The 22,026-nt window shown below is 40.2% G+C and overlaps 1 protein-coding gene across 13 annotated transcripts in view; it reads left to right on the top strand.

The window, feature by feature from the left end:
* Positions 1–22,026, top strand: part of KIAA1328 (KIAA1328 ortholog) — a 176,906-nt gene that overhangs the window by 144,256 nt on the left and 10,624 nt on the right. For all 13 annotated transcript variants that reach the window (XM_036321358.1, XM_036321364.1, XM_036321368.1 and 10 more), the window contains one exon: positions 3,672–3,774. In XM_036321358.1, coding sequence (XP_036177251.1) covers positions 3,672–3,774 — 103 coding nt within the window. The remainder of the gene's footprint in view (positions 1–3,671; positions 3,775–22,026) is intronic.

The following is a 22,026-nucleotide window of genomic DNA, read 5'->3' as shown; positions in this document are numbered from 1 at the left end:
TTTTTAAATGTGTATATTGTCTGTGTGTGTGTGTGTATGTGTGTGTAAATATAGAGGAATGTGTAATTCTATGAATATGCATAACTGTATGTAACTGTTGGTATACTAAACACTAAATCAAATTTTATAGAAGGAATGAATATAATTAAAAGCTGATATATGGCTTTCTAGAAACTTAATAAGTGATAGAGCCTAAAGAATTTTAAAAAAGGAATAAAGTTCCTGTAAGGCATAGTACTCACACATTCTGGATCTCTACCCGTTGGTGTTGCTCTGTGCCTCAGTGCAGTCATTCTTAACTTCTCTGGGCTTCATAACCTTTCATAATTTGATGAAAGCTCTGGTCCCTTTGCCCAGGAAAATGAATGAGCAAATAGACACACATTATTGTAACTACACTTAGGAGGCAGCCACACATTCCTGAAGCACACACATGGATCCCATTAGAAGTCCTTGGACCTTCTGTTAAAAGTTTTACTTTCTCCCTGCACTTTCCCTTGGGTCAGGAGCTCAAGGACCCTCTGCCTGGCCCGGTGGTTCTCTGGTGACATTCCCATGAGGCCCTGGTACACTCACGAGACCCCTGCGCCTCCCACAGACCCTGGGGCAGGGCTTGGTGGGGGTCCAGCTGGGGTCCCCCTCCAGTGCCTGAGGGTCTGGGGTCCAGCCTAGTTGCCGAGTGACCTTGACCCAGCTCCCTCTCAGGCTGGCATGAATGCGTGTGTTGGTGCCTAGCCTCTGTTTCGTATTGCAAATATAAATAAATAAAGGAGACAATTTAAGACCAAAAAAAATAGAAAAAAAAGTTTTACTTTCTGTTCTTCCCATCAAATGTCAATTGTCTCAACCAAACTTTTGTTGGAAGTATCAAAACAGAAAAAGATAAGACTAATGTTGAGGCCTATGTGACTAAAAAGACATTCATTCCATCGCCTCCAGGCAGCCCTTCCTTCTCGCCTCCCCCACAAGGCCTTCTCAGTTGCTGCTACTCTCAGGTGCTTATTTTAATTTCCCCTCCATCCCCAAACTCTGCCCAGACAGTTGTAGGCGTGGTGAATGGCTTCACCTGCCTCCCTTCTCTTTTACTCTGTTCTAAATTCTAGCACAAAAGTAATCTCTCCAAAGGCCATTTGTTGTTTTTTAGAGAAAGATGTTTATTTACATAAAAAATTAGGGTTCCTTTTGTTCATTTGTTGTTGTTTTATTGACTTCAGAGAGAGGAAGGGAGAGGGAGAGAGAGATAGGAACATCAATGATGAGAAAGAATCATTGATGGGCTTTCTCTTACCTGCCCACTACTGGGGATCGAGCCTGAAACCCGGGCATGTGCCCCTGACTGGGAATCAAACCATGACCTTCTGGTTCTTAGGTCTATGCTCAACCACTGAGCCACACTGCTGGGCCCAGTTGTTGTTTTTTAATGGTTATTACTGCTGCTTTGTTTTATTTTTTAGGCCAGCTAGCACAGTGTTGAGTTTGCAGTACAGACCTTGATTGTATTTAAAACCCAGCCTTGCTCTTAGCAGCCCTGTGATAATGGACATGCTGCTTGACCTTTTCTCACTTTCCACTTCCTATTCCATAAAATGAGGACAATAATATAAATTAAGGACTAATGAGATAATGCATTTAAAGTGATTAGCAAGGTACAGGACATAGTGTGCTCAATAAATATTTCCTGGATATACCAAACATGTAGCCTTGAGCTTGTTAATTTAGTGCTTTTGCTAACTCCATGCTCCCTATTCCTTCTGTCAAAATTCCACCTCCTGCGTTGTCTTCCCTACAGCTGATGTGATCTCTCTCCCTTGTTAATTCCTCAGACTTTTCATCCTATTTAATATGCAGTAACTAGCAGAATGGTGAAAACTCCTGGATCAAAGTGTCTGGGCAGGAATGCTGGCTCCGGCACATATAGCTTTGTGACCTTGGCAGGTCATGTAAGTCCCTATGGCTCACATCCTTACCTGGAAATTAGATATAAAAATAGTGTCTATCGCAAAGGGTTTTATGAAATGGCCAAACTATAGAGATAGAGCTGGGGGAGGGGGAAGGCAGCAACAGACAGGATGAAGGGAACTACAAATGGGCATAAGGGGCCTTTTTGGTGTGTGGAAATATTATAGAACTGGGTTGTAAAAATAAATAAGCAAATACTATGACAAAATGTTTAAAACTTGGTTGTGCCCATGATTTCATAGCTGAACAGATTTGCTACTATTATCAAACTGTACACCTAAAATGGTTAAAATTTACAGTATTCAAATTATACTTTAATGAAACTGTTTATTATAAAAGAATATATGGTATATGGAAAAGAGGAGAGTGCCAGGCACATACTGAGCATACTGTACCTGTTGTTACTGCTGTATACTGCTTTGGGTCATTTACTGTATTTCTGAGAGTAACTCATCCTCTTGCTCTCACACCTTCTTTCCCCTCCTCCTAAACTAAGCTTGAGCTTAATCCTGGCACCAGCCCTTGCCTGTTGTTCGGTGCTTGACAAATATTTACTGACTGAATGCACTGTGTGGACTGAGGATTAATGTCTAGTGTGGGAATGTACTGGTTTGGGTTGAGGGTCCCACAGGTTTGTGTACACACAAAAGACAGTTGTGCATTTGGGTGGCTAGTGGTTTACACCCATCCATAACAGTGAGCAGTTAATACTGAGTGTAGTTGAGAATGCAAGGGTCCGTGATGATTGCTCTTGCTTTCTCCAGTTCTGATTTCCTGGGTCACACGTAAACTGTTCCGTTCCTGAAGTTAGCAGACTATGTGCTTGGCATTTTAGCGTCTGGGATTCCCAACACACCAAAGCTATCTTTGCGATATTTGAATATTCACCCTTTTCTCAAAGAAAGAGTGAATCTCCCCAAATAACTTCCTTAAGCAGCCTGGATTGTAGTCTCCCAGGAATCAGAAGAAGACTGTAAATAAGCGTTCCAGAAAAAGACAGGGACGTTTTGTGTTGTTTGGAAAATAATATTAAGGAGGAGAAATTATTAGAAATACTAATAACTAGAAACAAACAACCACAACAAATATTCATGTCCGTGTCTTCTTCTTCTTTAGCACTTCAGGAAAGAAGTTATGCACATTGCTTGTTAGAGAGGAGCGGAGGCCACATGGGCCCAGGATGGTTAGTTGAGCATCTCTTCCAGTGAAACACTTCCTTTAGCCAGTGTAGAGTCTTTGAAAGAAACATTCAAGGTTCATGTCTACCTTGAAAGCTTTGGGGGCAGGATAAGTTTAATTTTGGGGGGAGTGGAGGTATAGAGTGCTGGAATCTTCTATTTTGTCAAAGAGAAGAATGATCTTCTATTATGTTCGTTAAGGGGAATGAAATCAATCTACCGTCTTGGGCATTTTCACAGTAAACCCAACCCAGCAGGAATATGAGAGGAATCAGGTTTTTTTAAAAAGCTCTAGTTAGTCTGTTACTGCACAAATGTACTTTTTTAAAACAAGATATTGCAGATCTCTGATGCTCACAAAATCAAAACAACCTGCTGAGTTTTCCATCTGTCATTGTTTCATCTTACAGGGGGATGGGGGATGCTTAATTTCAAAGCTTAGGAATTCCTATAATCTCTAATATAGTACTCAGAATGGGCTTTTCCATTTCTTTTTATTGACTTCCCAAATTGTTTCCTTTATCGTTCATACAGGGACAATGACAGGAGTTAGGAAAGATGCGTCCACATCTCCTATAACAATTGAAAGCCAAAAGGACCTTTTAAGCACATCGTCATTCCAACACGAATCCTCCCGGTAAGCATCAGGTGTTCTTTGATTTAATATTCTCCAGAGAAGAGCATTTTTTAAATTTTGTTTTTATTGACGTGTAATATCATATTAATTTCAGGTATACATCATAGCAATTTGATATATACATTATGAAATGATCCCAACAATAAATCTAGTTACCATCTGTCATCATACAAAGTTATTATAATGTTATTGACTGTATTCCATACGCTGTACATTATATCCTTATAACTTATTTCTATTTTAACTGGAAGTTTGTAGCTCTTAGTCCCCTTCACCTATTTCAGCTGCCACCCCAACCCCTCCCCTTTCTGTACCCACCAGTTTGTTTCCTGTATCTATGAGTTTGTTCTCTTTTGTTTGTTTGCTTTGCTTTTTAAATTCCACATATAAGGGAAATCATACAGTATTTATCTCTGTCTGACTTATTTCACTTAGCATAATACCCTTTAGGTCCATCCATGTTGTTGCAAATTGCAACGTTTTGTTCTTTTTATGACTGAGCTATATTCTGTTACGTATATACCACATCGTGTGTGTGTGTGTGTGTGTGTGTGTGTGTGTGTGTGTATTTCACAAGATAATTTATGATAATTTATTCAAGCACTCTTACCTCCAGCATCTGGACAGAATTCATGCACTGGGGTTTCAAAAATCAAAATATAACCCAAACAATAACAAGGTTTCTTACTTTCATACCACATCTTCTTTATCCACTCATCTATCAGTGGATACCTACATTGCTTCCATGTCTTGGCTGTTGTAAATAATTCTGCAATGAACATAGGTGTGCACATATCTCTTCAAATCAGTGGGGTTTTTTTCTTCAGATAAATACACAGAAGTGGAATTGCTATATCATATGGTAATTTTATGTTTAATTTTTTTAGGAACCTCCATACTGTCTTCCATAATGACTGTACCAATGTACATTCCCACAAACAGCGAACAAGGGTTCCCTTTTCTCCAAATTCTCACCAACACTTGTTTGTTGATATTGTATTTTTGATAATAGCCATTCTGACGGGTGTGAGGTGATACCTCATTGTAGTTTTGATTTGCATTTTCCTGATTAGTGATGTCGAGCATCTTTTCATGTGTCTGTTCACCATCTGTATATCTTTTTTTGGGAAAAAAAATATCTCTGCCCATTTTTTTTTTTAAATATATTTTATTGATTTTTTACAGAGAGGAAGGGAGAGAGATAGAGAGTTAGAAACATCGATGAGAGAGAAACACCGATCAGCTGCCTCCTGCACATCTCCCACTGGGGATATGCCCGCAACCCAGGTACATGCCCTTGACTGGAATCGAACCCGGGACCCTTCAGTCCGCAGGCCGACGCTCTATCCACTGAGCCAAACCGGTTTTGGCTCTGCCCATTTTTTAATCAGAATCAGTAGTATGTGTGTGTGTGTGTGTGTGTGTGTGTGTGTGTGTGTGTGTTGCATTAAGTTGTATAAGTTCTTTATATATTTTGGACACTAACCCTTTATTGGATGTATGATTTGCAAATATCTTCTCCCATTCAATAGGTTGCCTTTTGTTTTGTTGATGGTTCCCTTCATTCTGCAAAAGCTTTTTAGTTTGATGTAGTCTCATTTATTTATTTTTGCTTTGTTTCCCTTGCCTGAGGAGACTAGTTTAAAAAATATTTCTAAGACTAATGTCAAAGACTTTACTGCCTATGTTTTCTTCTAGGAGTTTTATGGTTTTCAGGTCTTTAATCCATTGTAAATTTATTTTTGTATATGGTATAAGATAGTGTTCCAGTTTCATTCTTTCCCATATAGCTGTCCAGCTTCTCATTACCATTTATTAAAAAGACTGTCTTTTACCCATTGTATATTCTTCCTTTGTCATAAATTAATTGACTATATATGTGTGGTTTATTTTTCAGTGGTGTATTCTATTTCATTGATCTGTCTGTTTTTATGCCAGTACCATACTGGTTTGATTTCTGTAGCTTTGTAGTATGCTTTGAAATCAGGGATCATGATGAGTCTAGCTTTGCTCTTTCTGAAGATTGTTTTGGCTATTTGTAGTCTTTTGTGGTTCCATACAAATTTTAGAACTCTTTTCTAGTTCTGTTAAAAATGCTATTGGTATTTTGATAGGGATTGCAGATTGCTTTAGGTAATATGGACATCTTAACAATATTAATTTTCCAGTCCGTGAGTTTGATCTATCTTTCTATTTATTTGTGTTGTTTCAGTTTCTTTCATCAGTGTCTTATAGTTTTCAGAGTACAGGTCTTTTACCTCCTTGTTTAAATTTATTCCTAGGAACTTTTATTCAATTGTAAATAAGATTGTTTTCTTAAGTTCTCTTTCTGGTAGCATGCTATTAGTATGTAGAAATGCAACTGATTTCTGTGTGTTGATTTTTTATATCCTGCAGCTTTACTGATTTCATTTATTGTAACATATTTTTGGTGGAATCTTTAAGGTTTCCTATGTATAGTATCATGCCATCTGCAAATAGTGACAGTTTTTACTTGTTCCTTTACATTTGGGATGCCTTTTATTTCCATAGAGCATTTTTGAGGTTTATTTAATAAAGAGTGGAAAAATCTTGATAGTATTAATGGCTGATACTCAGAAGAGAGGCCTTTTTTGGCATCTAGATTTGGCCAGTTGAGCTCATGGAGCACTTTTCTTTAAACGTGCCTTTCCCTAGTTGATAATGGTAATTGGTGAGGATTTCCATGGAAACACAACTAATCCTCCTTCATAAAAAAAAAAAAAAAAATCTGCTTAACAGCAAGTCCTTCCCAATTTATCACAGAATAGCTGTACACTGGACTGTAAATTTAACTAACTGAATCACTGATATTGAAAAATATAGTAGATTTTGTACTACAATTAAAGGACTGTCAACATTTACTTATAACAGAGAAATTTGAATGAAGAGCTAATAATTTGACCAGTCTTGTTTGGAATCAGGAAAATAAATATGTCATTAAGATTTCTCATACTAATAAGCGAACTCTCATTTATATGCTTATGGCTGAATATATAAATATCAAAACCAAAAGGGGTTGGTTTACTTTTCCTTGGAAATATGATTGTTTGAGCACTTAAATACCTAGTAACTTATGAGATGAATACAAATTTTAAGACATTTTAATTTTAAAGAACTTTTGGGAAATGACACAGAGGATGACAATAATGTCTGTCATCTATTAAGCATGTGTATTCCCAGCCCTTTGTGTGCATCATCTGACTTAATTAATCTTCATCGCAGTCTTATGAAGTGGTACTACTGTCACCCTCACTTTAAAAATTAGGAAACTGAGGCTCAGAGAGACTGAGTGACTTGCCTAAGGTCACATAGCCAATAAGAGGTGAGCCAGCGTTACAGGCTCCAAAGGCCATCATCTTAAATATTACAATAGTTGACAAAGACAACCTCCCTATTTTGGGGGCCACCCACAACCAAAAGAAAATTTAATTAGTTTACCACATTCTTTGTTTATTACTCCTTTATTCCTTCTTAATGCTGCTGTTGTTATTTTGCCAAAGACCTACAGTGAGTTGTGGTTCTGCAATATTGATGGGGTTCCCACCTTAGTGGCTTAACGTTGTGACTGAACACCTGTGCTCAGAGGATCTGTCCTTGCTCATCTTGAGGGAGTCCTCTGGAGGAATTACAGGTAAAGAGGAGGGAGAGCCCTGGTTTTCAGTCTTGGTGAATTTCCCTGTTGTTGGAGATTAAAATGGAACCTTTAACACTACTTTAATGTGTATTTGATTCTTGCATTTCAGTTTAGCGAGAAGCATGAAAAAGTAAAAGCAAGTGCTTCCCAGGAAGAGTTTTATAGAACATCATCAGCACACATTTTCTGAATGGACCGTATCAACTTCGTAGAGTTTTACAAGGCCAGTTAAAATTGCTGTGAAGACGCATATTTATGGACCTTAAGAAAAAGGATTCTGTATCTGCTGGTTCTTAATACTGCAGACCAGCTAAATATAGATCCTCAGAAGCTTCTTAAATAATGAGCATTTAGCTAAAGCTAAAGAAACAATGTGTAGCACACCAGGTTTTGTCCTTAGACATGCACAATGGCATGTTATAGGTCTATTCTACAAAGTGCAGAGTTGAAAAAGATTCAGTGCTATGAAATCAGTTACCAGGAAGGCACAGTGGTTGCTTTCCAGACTTCAGAATCAGGATTATTTGAATTATTTTTATTTCAAAGTGTAGAAAAGGCATTTTTTTATAGACTACTTTTCAGTTACAGGGAATTCAATGCAAAAGAAAAACCTATTGTTCTTTGTCGCAACAAATCTTTGAAGGTAATACTAAGGTAAATAAGAGTAAAAGACCTTTCCCTGTCCACCCCAAAATCCCAAGAATTTGCAAGTCTTGCAAGAGAATATGGGTGTGGGACGTATGCTAGTGGGAGACAGGTTTTCTTTTGTTCTCTGCAAAGTGCTAACACCTAGAAACCCCCTATTATTCCATATGCAGGTGATAAAATGAGGCGTGGCAAAGTCATCTTTCTCATTCACAGTGTAGGCTGTTAATTGTTCTCTCTGCTGCCTGTCAATATAATGTGAAATTTTCATTCCCCATTCAAGATGGAAAAAGTTGTGGCTGAAAATGTTAACATTTGCATTTTTATTTGTTGATTTATTTAAAGGACAGCCTCTCCTACAGCAATCCATCACTTGGTGACACCCCAAATATGAATAATGTATTGTAGACTTGCAGTTACCATGTGTAATAAGAGCTAGAGACAGTAAAGGAATGTTAACTATGCTGCAAATGTAATATTTATTGACTCATAAAGTTTATTGCTTTTGAGGTTCAATAATACTGACCATAGGACATTAATATCACTTAGCCTGATTTTAGCTGGGCACCTTTGTATGTAGAAATATTCATCTATCTCATGCTAACAAAGTAAATATGTAATTGATAACACAGGCAGAGAGATCTTTATAGTTTTCTGTGCAGGGAGCTAGAATGCATCTGTTTCACTCCTGGCCTCCAGCACCCATGCACCCCACCCCCCACCCCCACCCCCGAGCTGCCAGGAGAGTAAACACATGGTCATCTTGGCACAAGAGGCCCTTTTCTGCTCAGCTGAACCAAGCAACACTCACAAGTCAGTCCTCCTGGAGAGGGCGCTAGGGAGGGCTTCTCTCCTTGTCATTCTGAACAAGGAGGGTAGGTGCTCCTTCACTTAAAAAGTTCAGCCCTTTTCCTGTCATGATTCTGAGTCAGTTTACTGCTTCTACTTGATCCTGTACTCCAGTGTGAATCCAGACCCGGGCAGGTTACCAATGAATTTGTTATGAGCACAAATGGTACTGATAACCCATTTGTGCCTTCCAGAATTAGGTATGTCCATTGCCAGCAATAAAGATCATGCAAGAAATATCTGGCCCCCAGAGCAAAAGAAGTAATGTTAATTAGCAACCATCAGCTGTAATTGTCATCCCCATTAAGATGCAGAATTATGTATTTCTTCGTTATAAATAGCCTTTCTAATTGTGCTTGATGTATGCCAATTTAATCAAAAAGTATACTTGCAACAGCAGATATTTGCATTAATGTAGCTTTGGATCTTCAAATCTTTTCTTTCAAATTTGACTGGGAAAAAGAGTCTATTGCAGCTGTATATCCTTTGTATATTGATGTTTTTTTCTATTCAGATATATAGATCTGATATATGTTATATTAAAGATGAAGATCTTTAATATCTTCTGGGATTGTTCAATGAAACAGACTTGGTGGAGTTTCTTTCTCTTAGTCATGTGACAACACAGTGATGATTATTCCAAACTGATCAACAGAAGAACCTACCTGGTGTACAGGGATAGGATGACATTCTCAGTTTCTGAAGAAAAAGGTTACTAAGACCTCATCTCTCTGTTCTTCCCTGGCTCATAAGAGTTAATGCTGGTATTCTTGACCTCTTTGTGGTTTTTTTTTCCATGAGATTGAAGAGAGAAAAGCAGATCTCACCAAATCTGCCTGATTAGTGAGTTTTTGGAACTGAAGCTGGAGTTAGCCTATTTCTATTTCACTTCTCTACTTACATGGGATATCTTTCCATTTATTTGTGTCATCTTCAGTTCTTCTCATCAATGTTTTATAGTTTCCAGTATACAAATCTTTCGTGTCATTGGGTAAATTTATTCCCTAGTATGTTATTTTTTTCATGGGATTTCCCCCCTTGGTTTCCTTTTCAGATAGATCACTTTTGATGTAAAGAGACACTACTGATTTTTGTATGTTGATTTTGTGTCTAGCAAATTTAGTGAATTTGTTTATTAGTTCTACCAGCTTTTTTTGTTTTTGTTTTGCAGTGTCTTTAGGGTTTTCTGCATATAGAGTCATGTCATTTACAGAAATAATTTTATTTCTTCCTTAACTATTTGAATGTATTTTATTTCTCTTTCTTGCCTTGTTCTTGCTGTACTTCCTATACTTCGTTGCACAGAAATATTGAGAGCAGGCATCTTTGCCTCATACCACGCCTTAGAGAAAAAGCTTTCAGTTTTTCATCATGGATTGTGATTAGCTGCAGGCTTTTTATAAATGGTCATTATTGTTTCGAGGAAATTTTTCTCTTTATATATTTTGTTGAGAGTTTTTATCATGAATGGATGCTGCCCTTTGTTAAAGGAGACATACAAATTGCCAACAGGTATATGAAAAGATTCTCAACATCACAAATCATCAGGGAAATGCAAATCCAAACCACAGTGAGACATTACCTCACACCTGTTAGGATGACTGTTATAAAAAAAGATAAAAGATAACAATTATTGGGAAGGATATGGAGAAAAGACAACTCTTATATACTTTGTGGGACTGTAAACTGGTATAGCTTTAAAAAAAAACTTTATTATTGAAAGTATTACATAAGTCCCTTTTTCCCCCATTGACCTCCTGTAGCCCACCCCTGCCCACCCCAGGCCTTCACCACTCTATTGTCTGTGTCCATGGGTTGTGCATATGTATATGCACAACAAATTTTTTAGTTGATCTCTTCCCACCCACCCACCCTCCCCCGCCTTCCCTCTGAGGTTCAACTAGTATAGCTTTTATGGAAAACAGCATGGAGGTTCCTCAAAGAATTAAAAATAGGACTACATAATATCCAGCATTCCCCTTCTGGGTATATACCCAAAGAAAATGAAGTCAGTACTGCTGGAGATATTTGCAGAGAAGGGAAAATCGTGTAAATAATTCTAACAATGATCTGTTTTATCTCGAGCAACAAAATTCTGGATTGACAGCTAACAGAGTATTCAAGAAACATATTTCTTACTATGCTGGTAATAAATATATAATGCCTAAAATTATAATTACCTGTTCACAATCCTTGGCATATACCTTAGAGTTGACAGAATGTTTTTCATATTCATTGTCTTGTTTAAATTGCATCAAAGCCTGTGAGGTATGTGGTAGTGCTCTCCCACCTTATAATGAGGCAATGAGAATGGAAAAGCTGAGTGGCTGCTCGAAGCCACACAATGAGGAAGCAGGAAAGAGGGCTTAAACTTTGCTCGCCCAATCCCAAATCTCAGAATTGTTATATTCTTTTCTACTGCCTGAGACTTGGATTTGGTTCTGAGGTGTAAACACTAAGCTGATCAAATTCTGCTTTAGAGGAGGAAGCAAACTGACTTTGATAGTTGGAATTTGTTTTATAACTTGATAAGAGGAAACTTAGCCTACAGAGAACAGGGCGTTGTGGTTTCACTACACACAACAGCCAAAGTGCAATGCCTTCTCGCACGTGTGCCCAGAATCCTAACAGTGGCTTTAAAAAAAAAAAATCGAACTGTATCTCATCTACACATTTACACAAATATTTTGAGGACTCAGGCAGGTTCCCTCATGTGCCCAGCAGAGAAAATGATAATGTGTTACTCTCCCAAAGGTGGAGAGATGGAAACTAAACTAACTCTCAAACCTCCAACTGGAGCCCATGGCACTCCCTGGGTTTATGTCACAGCTTTCACCAACAGCCCTCACTGCCTCTATGAAATGGTGTATCTGAGTGGTGGCCGGGAATGACGACTGACTACTCTTCCATGACTGCCATGTCACACATGTGCAGATATATCCATTCAAAATATGTGTTCATACAAATTACATATCATTGCAATGTGATGACTATTAACTCTGTCTCATAATAGTATTAAATAGAATTTCTTCTTAGATTTTTCAAATAACTTCCTAAAACTTGGCCCTGAACTATCATTAAAACAAAACCTAGAAGATTGCGGCATAGGTAAACACCTGAAATTGCTGCCTCACACAACCACTTCAAAAATACAACTGAAAGACAAAACGGACATCATCCAGACCCACAGGAAGGCTGGCTGAGTGGAAATCCTACAACTAGAAGGAAAGAGAAAAGCACACTGAGACTCAGAGGAGGTACAGAAGTAAAGTGCAGAGGTACAGAGGCTCACGCAGAAAGGGCAGGCAACTGAGGACGCGGTTGTCTTTTTCAATCGGGAGGGAGTCACAAGCTCCCGAAGGCCCTGACTCCAGTTCCGGGCGAGTCTCTGGGGACCCAGGCTCGTACGGGGAGAAACTGGACTCTCTGGCAGTGGGCAGAACTCGAGGGCAGCTTTCTCTCAGAGGTGCTTGCAGCAATTACCACGGGCCACTGAGACCCGGGACCTCTTAAGGCAGGACTGAGGATCAGCCATAGCTGTTTGCTTCGCCCTGTTGATTCCCTGAGACCCTGCCCCACCCAAGCTGCAGCAGAGGCTTTTGCATATGAATGACCTGGCCCTTTGCAATATAAAATTACCTAACAAATTGCAGCTGGGTCAGAGAGACCCAGATCATCCAAAAGAAGGCCCAAGGCACCACAGTAGATTGCATTGCTTCACAGCTGGGCCTGATCTGGGCACCTCCAAAACCAAAACAAAGAAGAGGAATCTGCAGATCTCTCCATACCGCCTGCTAGGTAGCCTGAGGCAGAGGCTAAATTAGTACTTCCTTAGAGTTCCAAGTGCCAGTGTACCCAGTGGTCAGAGTGGGACCATCCAGATTACAACTCCTCAGATCCATAAGGGACACACTCAGGGGGCAGACTCAGTGAGCACCAAAGCCCCACTGAAGCAAGTCTTGCCCCATAAGGGTGTCTCCAGCACAGAAGTTCTCCCACCATAGACACAGCTGAATCTCACAGCCAATTGGCCTGGAGGTCAATTCCTCCCAGTGATACCTACAACAATCAAGGCTTAACTACAACAAGACTGTGCACACAGCCCACAAAGGGGTGCACCAAGAGTGTCCACCTCAGGTAATTAGGGAGGCTGAGCCTCTGGGCCCTATAGGACACCTAGCACAGAAAACCATTCTATCAACACAGGAAAGCAGCCAAAATTCAGAGACAAAGAAACAGGTCACAAATGACAGAAATGGAGGAAAGCAAACTACTGGATATAGAGTTCAAAACCACGGTTTTAGGGTTTTTCAAGAATTTTCTAGAAACTGCCAATAAATTTAGTAAGACCCTCAATAAGTCTAGTGAGACCCTCGAGGATATGAAAAAGGACCAACTAGAAATTAAGCATACACTGACTGAAATAAAGAATATCATACAGAGATCCAAAAGCAGACTAGAGGATCGCAAGAATCAAGTCAAAGATTTGAAGTACGAAGAAGCAAAAAACACCCAACCAGAAAAACAAACAAAAAAAGAATCCAAAAATATGAAGACAGTGTAAGGAGCCTCTGGGACAACTTCAAGCGTACCAACATCTGAATTATGGGGGTGCCAGAAGAAGAGAGAGAGCAAGATATTGAAAACCTATTTGAAGAAATAATGACAGAAAACGTCCCCTACCTGGTGAAAGAAATAGACTTACAAGTTCAGGAAAGGCAGAGAACCCCAAACAAAAAGAATCCAAAGAGGACCACACCAAGACACATCATAATTAAAATGCCAAGAGCAAAAGACAAAGAGAGAATCTTAACACATTGTTTGCGGGTAGTTTTTATCGCGCGCTAACAGGTGGCGCAGGCCATTTTTGCTAATTTTTTGCACAAATGGCAACGTTCAGTAAAATTACGATAACTTTAGTTTACGTATTTATACGTTACCCGCATTCTACCGCTAGTCTATAAAAAATGTATTAATACGTGTTCCACGCTCTACTACCAGTCAACGTAAAACGTATAAGTAAAACGTATAAATACGTTTCCCGCATACAATGTGTTAAAAGCAGCAAGAGAAAAACATCTAGTTACCTAAAAGGGAGTACCCATACGACTGTCAGCTGATTTCTCAACAGAAACTATGCAGGCCAGAAGGGAGTGGCAAGAAATATTCAAAGTGATGAATAACAAGAACCTACAACCAAGATTAGTCTACCCAGCAAAGCTATCATTCAGAATTGAAAGTCAGGTAAAGAGCTTCACAGATAAGAAAAAGCTAAAGGAGTTCACCACCACCAAACCAGTATTATATGAAATGCTGAAAGGTATCCTTTAAGAAGAGGAAGAAGAAGAAAAAGGTAAAGATAAAAATTATGAACAACAAGTACATATCTATCAACAAGTGAATCTAAAAAATCAACAAGTGAATCTAAAGATCAAGTGAATAAATAATCTGATGAACAGAATAAACTGGTGAATATAATATAATCAGGGGCATAGAAAGGGAGTGGACTGACAATTCTCAGGGGGAAAGGAGTGTGGGGGTGCGGGAAGACACTGGACAAAAATTGTACACCTATGAATGAGGACAGTGGGGGGGGGGGTAAGGGCAGAGGGGTGGAGGGGAGCTATGGGGGGGGAAAAGAGGAACAACTGTAAAAATCTGAACAATAAAGATTAAAAAAAATACCTAATGAAATGCTACACATAAAATGATGACAATAAAAAGGAATCATCTGAAAACTTCAGAAAAGAATGTGTTGAATATGTTTAAAAAATATTAAGTTATAAATATGCCACTCTGCCTTCCATCTTTAATCAGGGGGATGAAAAGCCCAGCCATTCCAAAGTGTCTGGTTGAAGTTGGGTTAATGATTTGAAATTCCCTGCCGGTGGTACATTACCACCAAGAGCAGTTGAACGTTCTTACATGTTTGATGAAAAGATGTTGCTTTTAATTAAGCCATGATGTTGGGCTGTTATTATAATTCCCACTGTTAAAAGCCATTAATATAATCATCCATTTCTCTTGCACACTCTATTTATAGAGTGTGTAAGTTAGGAAAACAGAAACAAATGGGAAGTAGAAATAATAAAGACATAGCATAATTCCAAGAAATGAATTCAGCCTAAGGACATTTGTCATGACATTCTTACCAGAGGAAGAGCACACAGAACAGGAAAATGTACAGCAGCTTATATTTACTAGTCACTTAGTCTAATCCGGGGCTTTAGGAAATCTTTCTAAGTTGTAGGTAAAAGGATTACAGAGCTATTTTATTGTTCACTCTTTTCTGTATTTTCCAAATGTTCTACAATAACAGTGTGTTACCTACATAATTTTTAAAACAGTATTTTAAAAGAAAACAAAGGCCCTAGCCGGTTTGGCTCAGTGGGTAGAGCGTCGGCCTGCGGACTGCTCCTCCCCAGCTGGGACCCTCATCTGGGCGCATGCAGGAGGCAACCAATCCATGTGTTTCTCTCACATTGCTATATCTCTGCCTTTCCCTCTCCCACTCTCTCTAAAAATCAATGCAAAAATATCCTCGGGTGAGGATTAAAAAAAAGAAAAAGAAAGAAAACAAAGGACTCCCACTTGTAGGATCAAACCCATTTCAAAAGTTTATAACCCATAGTCCAAGGAGTTGGAAAAACCCTCAGCTTACCCTTGGAGCATATGACATAAATATGTTATTTCTTTGTAGAGCCAGCAATAGGGGAGGATTATGTCTCCTCGGTGTGTCTTCTCCGGCACTGAACTCTGAAAGCTGCTGTGATTGTGGCACCGCTCAGTAGTGCTGGTTCCTGCTATCCTTCAGTTTTAGGTCATGGACTGGTGTTTTAGAGTGTTCATCGGTCCAAGGGCATTACGCTCCTTTAACTTCAGTGTAAAGAAGCACTTTTGAGTGTCACTTTCTGTTCTAGGCACTTAATGCTTTTATAAAAACCCTTTTATATGTTACCTAGTGTAACCCTCACCGTCATGAGAAAATAAAGCTGAAAGAGGCCATTACAGAACAGTTCGGAGCCAGGTGTAATAATTATAACACCTAGGTTTATAGGCCAAGGTTTGAATGCCTGCTCTGTGGTTTTGAACAAATCATTTATCTATAAAGTGGGGATAATAATATCTCCCTCATAGGCTTGTCGTGATCATTAGGCAAGATAGTTTATGTAAAGCACTGAGCACAGAGCTGGTGTAAGGCTAAATTGTAGTGGTCATTGTTGAACTTCCTGACTAGCAGTAAGGTGTTGCACCATATCACAGAGCTTCCTCTGAACGCTGCTCTGGCCCGTGGCTAGTTGTGTTTTGGTTTTCTCAAGGTGAAACCCTTGCGGTGCAGACAAGCAGCATGGCTTAGAGGAGAGGGCATTAGACTTAAAGTCCAAACACCTGGATTTGTCAGCACCTGCCTCTGCCATTCACTAGCAGCAAAACCTTAACGAAGTCCCTTGACCACATGGAACCTCATGTTTTCCATCCTTCCATCCTATGTCTGAACCTTACCCTTTGTTCAGAAATAAAATTAAAACAAGAACACACGCATCTATCTCAAGATTGCACACTTACACATTTTCAAAAATGAATATTTTCAAAAATAATGAAATAATTGGTTTCACAGCAGCATGGTTGAAATTTCTCTTCCAGACCTTTGGGTTTTCATGCTGGCCAGTGGTTAGAAACCTTAAGTAGATATGCAAACTTGGCAGCGTGTCATTCACGCGAGGCACAGAGCGATTCTGTGGGGGCCTCTGACTTTCCGCTTGGCAGAGGACCGGGTGCAACTTACATTTCCTGGATTATGCTCCACAAGCCTGTGTTTACTGAGGGTCTTTCATTTTTTTTAATGTTTAAATGAAATTAAACATTAGCTCTTGTTTTATGGAGGACACCAGGAGAAAGAAAAAAGATAGCATCCTGGAAGTCCAAATTGAGGTTATTGGCCACAGAGAAAAAATGAGTGCATGTTAGGGTAGGCTACATGCCTTGCCTCAGGGAAAATGGTCAGGATTGTGCCTTATAGTACCAAGAATGTCACTGAGTACATCAAGGACTTGATCAGTAAGAAGAATTATAATGGAGAAGACCAAGAATAAAGGCAGTAAGTGCTCATTGACTAATCTTCCACTCAGCTGGACACTTTTGTATACTGTTTCTATATTTGAATATGTGTGTACACATATAAACACTTCTAATATATTTAACATTTTCATATTTTCCCATAAGCTATTTGCTTTTCATATTAATGAGATATGCCCCTCAAAAAAAGATATTATAGTCATTTTTTTCTTTCAGTTGTCCTTTATGAGTTCAACCACAAAAATGAAGAGACATATATGATAGTTCTTTAAAAACAGTAAAACAAAATACATGAACGTTTTTATTTTCATTAGCCTTAAGACTTCCGGATCCAAATTCTCACCAAAACATCTTTGCTATGGCTTCTTAGAGAATATGAATGAGCCACTTGGTACAAATTCTAATGTTCCCCACGGAAGAATGATTCCAAGTTGGTCTTAGAGCTCAAGAGTAATTGACAACACATCACCTGTTTACTGATCACGCTTTCATCAATTTCCTTTCTGCCATGGTTTCATTCTGAATATGACTGTCACTGAGGCTGAAGGCTCATCATCGTGTTGCCTGGCACTCATCCCTGAACGCTGAACGCTTGCTTGGAAGGGAAGCCTCTTGGCAGGCGGGGGAGAATGGTTACTGTTATACGGAAGCGGCTGCTGCTTCCTTTGGGGGAGTTGGGAGATTCTGGGGTGGGTGGGATTTGTATTAAGATAGGGACCCCGCTTCAAGCTTCCCTGTCACAGGACATGGGCTACTTGGAAACCAGAGCCATTATTAGAGCCAGAACAAAGGGCCCCAACCCAACTCTAAAAGCCGTGCTACAGTCGTGTTTCTTAGCATATCTGAAGAATTCTTCCTTTCAATTTTTTGATTAATGTTCACATTAATAATAAAAATATATAGGAAAGATAAGATAAAAAGCATGCTTAGCCATTGGGATTATTTTTTGAACGTCATGTGTTAAATAAACAAAAGGATGCTGGGAGTCGCACCTTGGGGACGTTCTTCTTTATGGGGCTCTGAGTCACCACCCTGCTGAGGCACTTGTAAGAGCCAGAGCTGGGCACCGTGCCAGTCCATGCTGAGGGAAGGGATGGAAAGCTATATCTTACCAAGGGCTCTCTCTTCCCTGTGCCTTGGAAGAAGTATGCCTGGCAAAAGCCACCACAGTCACGTACTTGGCTCTGGATATAACTTGATGAAGGCTGCAAGGATCTCACCTTGGGACCCCCGCCCTACCACGGGAAGAATGGACTCTTTACCACAAATGGCATTCTGTGTGCACTTCCATCAGGATGCTGCTAAATGCTCTCTGTTAATGAAGCAGGGCCCTCCCACGTGGGTTGGAAGCACGCACTGTGCCTACTAGCTCAGGGGCAGGTCCTCAGTGTCCCCTCCCCCCATCCATGTCTGCTGGCCTCACGGCCTCTACCCGTGACTGAGAAATGGGCTGCTCCTAGAATCAGCTTCTCTGTGGACCAGCTGACACAGCCCACGCCCAGCTCCCGTCTGCTGGGCTTTGGTTGAGAAGAAGTGGACTGGGGTGGAAGCACTGGATTCTGGTGAAAGCTGAGAGGTGGGTCATGAGTGTAACACAAACCATGCTTTACAAAGATCCAGCCAGTGCATGCAGAACTGACATGGACTGGCCCTGGAACACAGAGCCAGGCCCCTGGGCAGCAGGAGCATTGGGAGTGGGCAGTTCTGCGCTGCTCACAGACGCCCCCAGCTCACTCTGCAGCTCCCACTGCTCCTCTGCACAGGGCTGCCCCTTAAGGAAGCTTCTGCTTCGCCACAGCTTGCCCCAATTCTTCTGTCTCCTCCCTCGGATATAAATATTTTTGTGAGCAGCACTATGTTTCTACTGGTGTACAAACTGTAGGTCACATGGCATTGACTTTTATTCAAACCAGAAGGTGTCACGCTGGGCTTGTAGCATTGCTTCACTGGAGTCTTTTGTGTCGACGGGAAAATTTTAATTTCACGCCCTGCAGACTTCATAGTCTTCTGTGCTCTCTCTGCTCCTATTGTTGCATAAAGGGTAAATCCCGGTGTCACACTCATTTTAGATTGAAGAAAGTAAAGTTTATCCATTTATGATCTCCAAACAGAGATAGGAAAAAAACTGTTATTAAGGGGAGAAAAAACTAACTCTTTTCAGTTAATTTGGATTTCCATATGGGTGAGGATGGCTTCAAGATTCTACAGAGGGGAAAACTTCTGTTCCCATTGGGTGCTGGTACTATTTCATTAGTGCAGGCTATCATTCATTTCCTGATTGAAACACAGGTATTTTCAAGTGTTTGGGTATTAAAAAAAAAACAGCCTGGGGCTAAGATCTTTTTTAACCAGTCATTGATGGCAAAAAAAAAAAAAGTACATTTCTCCTTCACACACCTGTTTATTTGAAAGAAAGGAGAACATGTTGTAGTAGAAAAAGCTGTGAGTAAGTTAAGTCTGGAATAGGTTAGTAGCAAAGTTGGTGGGAACAAATCAGCATTTATTATTGACATTGGGTATCTGACTAAAATGAAATTTTAAATGAAATAAAAAGCTTACATATGGAAGTTTTTCATATCAGAGGTTTAAGATCAAAGATATCACAGAGTTGGAATTATAACTTAATACCATAAACTATTTAACATTAAATTATAAGAAATATACTCATGTACTTTACAAAAATTATGAAATACTGTGTGGCCTATAATGAACTATTTCAAATTTACTTTCTTGTGACTACCTTCAGCCTATGGTCCCAAAGTCAGGTTTAAACTGCTGTGTAAGATTAGTTAGCTATGACACAATAAAGATGAATTTTTGGAAAGATTAATTAGCTATGAAATGGACATCTAGCTTCCACCCCCTCATGATACCAACCACCATCCTTATTTTTTTTTAAATTAAATCTTTATTGTTCAGATTATTACAGTTGTTCCTCTTTTTTCCCCCATAGCTCCCATCCACCCGGTTCCCACCCCACCCTCCGCCCTCACCCCCCCACCCCCACTGTCCTCATCCATAGGTGCACGATTATTGTCCAGTCTCTTCCCGAATCCCCCACACCCCTTCCGCCCCACCCCCGAGAATAGTCAGTCCACTCCCTTTCTATGCCCCTGATTATATTATAATCACCAGTTTATTCTGTTCATCAGATTATTTATTCACTTGCTTTTTGTATTCACTTGTTGATAGATGTGTATTTGTTGTTCATAATTTGTATCTTTACCTTTTTCTTCTTCTTCCTCTTCTTAAAGGATACCTTTCAGCATTTCATATAATACTGGTTTGGTGGTGATGAACTCCTTTAGCTTTTCCTTATCTGTGAAGCTCTTTATCTGACCTTCAATTCTGAATGATAGCTTTGCTGGGTAGACTAATCTTGGTTGTAAGTTCTTGCTATTCATCACTTTGAATATTTCTTGCCACTCCCTTCTGGCCTGCATAGTTTCTGTTGAGAAATCAGCTGACAGTTGTATGGGTACTCCCTTGTAGGTAACTGACTGTCTTTCTCTTGCTGCTTTCAAGATTCTCTCTTTGTCTTTTACTCTTGGCATTTTATTTCTGATGTGTCTTGGTGTGGTCCTCTTTGGATTCCTTTTGTTTGGGGTTCTCTGAGCTTCCTGGACTTGTAAGTCTATTTCTTTCACCAGGTAGAGGAAGTTTTCTGTCATTATTTCTTCAAATAGGTTTTCAGTATCTTGGTCTCTCTCTTCTTCTGGCACCCCTATAATTCGGATGTTGTTGCGCTTGAAGCTGTCCCAGAAGCTCCTTATGCTATCTTCGTATTTTTGGATTCTTTTTTCATTTTGCTTTTCCGGTTGGGTGTTTTTTGCTTCTTCATATTTCAAATCTTTGACTTGATTCTTGCAGTCCTCTAGTCTGCTGTTGGAACTCTGCATAATATCCTTTATTTCAGTCAGTGTATGCTTAATTTCTAGTTGGTCCTTTTTCATAACCTCGAGGGTCTCACTAGATTTTTTGAGGGTCTCATTACATTTATCGGTGGTCTCACCAGACTTTTTGAGGGTCTTACTAAATTTATCGGCAGTTTCTAGAAAGTTCTTGAAAAACCTTAAAACCGTGGTTTTGAACTCTATATCCAGTAGTTTGCTTTCCTCCATTTGTGTCCTGTTTCTTTGTCTCCACATTTTTTATGCTTCCCTGTGTTGGTAGAGTGGCTTTGTGTGCTAGGTGTCCTATAGGGCCCAGTGGCTCAGCCTCCCCAATTACCTGAGGTGGACACTCTTGGTGCACCCCCTTGTGGGCTTTGTGCATAGTCTTGTTGTAGTTAAGCCTTGATTGTTGTAGGTATCACTGGGAGGAATTGACCTCCAGGCCAATTGGCTGTGAGAATCAGCTGTGTCTACAGTGGGAGAACTTCTGTGCTGGAGACACCCTTATGGGGCAAGACTTGCTTCAGTGGGGCTTTGGTGCTCACTGAGTCTGCCCCCTGTGTCCCTTATGGATCTGAGGAGTTGTAATCTGGATAGTCCCACTCTGACCACTGGGTACACTAGCTCTTGGATCTAAGGAGGTGCTAATTTAGCCTCTGCCTGAGGCTACCCAGCAGGAGCTACGAAGAGATCTGCAGATTCCCCTTCCTGATTTGGGGTTTGGAGGTGCCCAGATCAGGCCCAGCTGTGAAGCAATGCAATCTGCTGTGGGGCTTTGGGCCTTCTTTTGGATGATCTGGGTCTCTCTGACCCAGTTGCAGTTTGTTAGGTAATTTTCAGATTGCAAAGGGCCAGATCATTCATATGCAAAAGCCTCTGCTGCAGCTTGGGTGGGGTGGGGTCTCAGGGAATCAACAGGGCGGAGCAAGCAGCTATGGCTGATCCTCAGCCCTGCCCTAAGGGGCCCCGTGTCTCAGTGTCCCAGTAATTGCTACAAGCACCTCCGAGAGAAAGCCATCCTCGAGTTCTGAGTTCTGCCCGCTGCCAGACCATCCAGTCTCTCCCCGCACGAGTCCGGGTCCCCAGAGACTTCCGGAACTGGAGTTCAGAGCAGTCGGGGGCTTGTGACTCCCT

The sequence above is a fragment of the Myotis myotis genome, unplaced genomic scaffold (genome assembly GCF_014108235.1).
Source record: "Myotis myotis isolate mMyoMyo1 unplaced genomic scaffold, mMyoMyo1.p scaffold_m19_p_9, whole genome shotgun sequence".
NCBI lineage: Eukaryota > Metazoa > Chordata > Mammalia > Chiroptera > Vespertilionidae > Myotis > Myotis myotis.
This window is presented reverse-complemented; position numbering and strand designations above follow the sequence as displayed.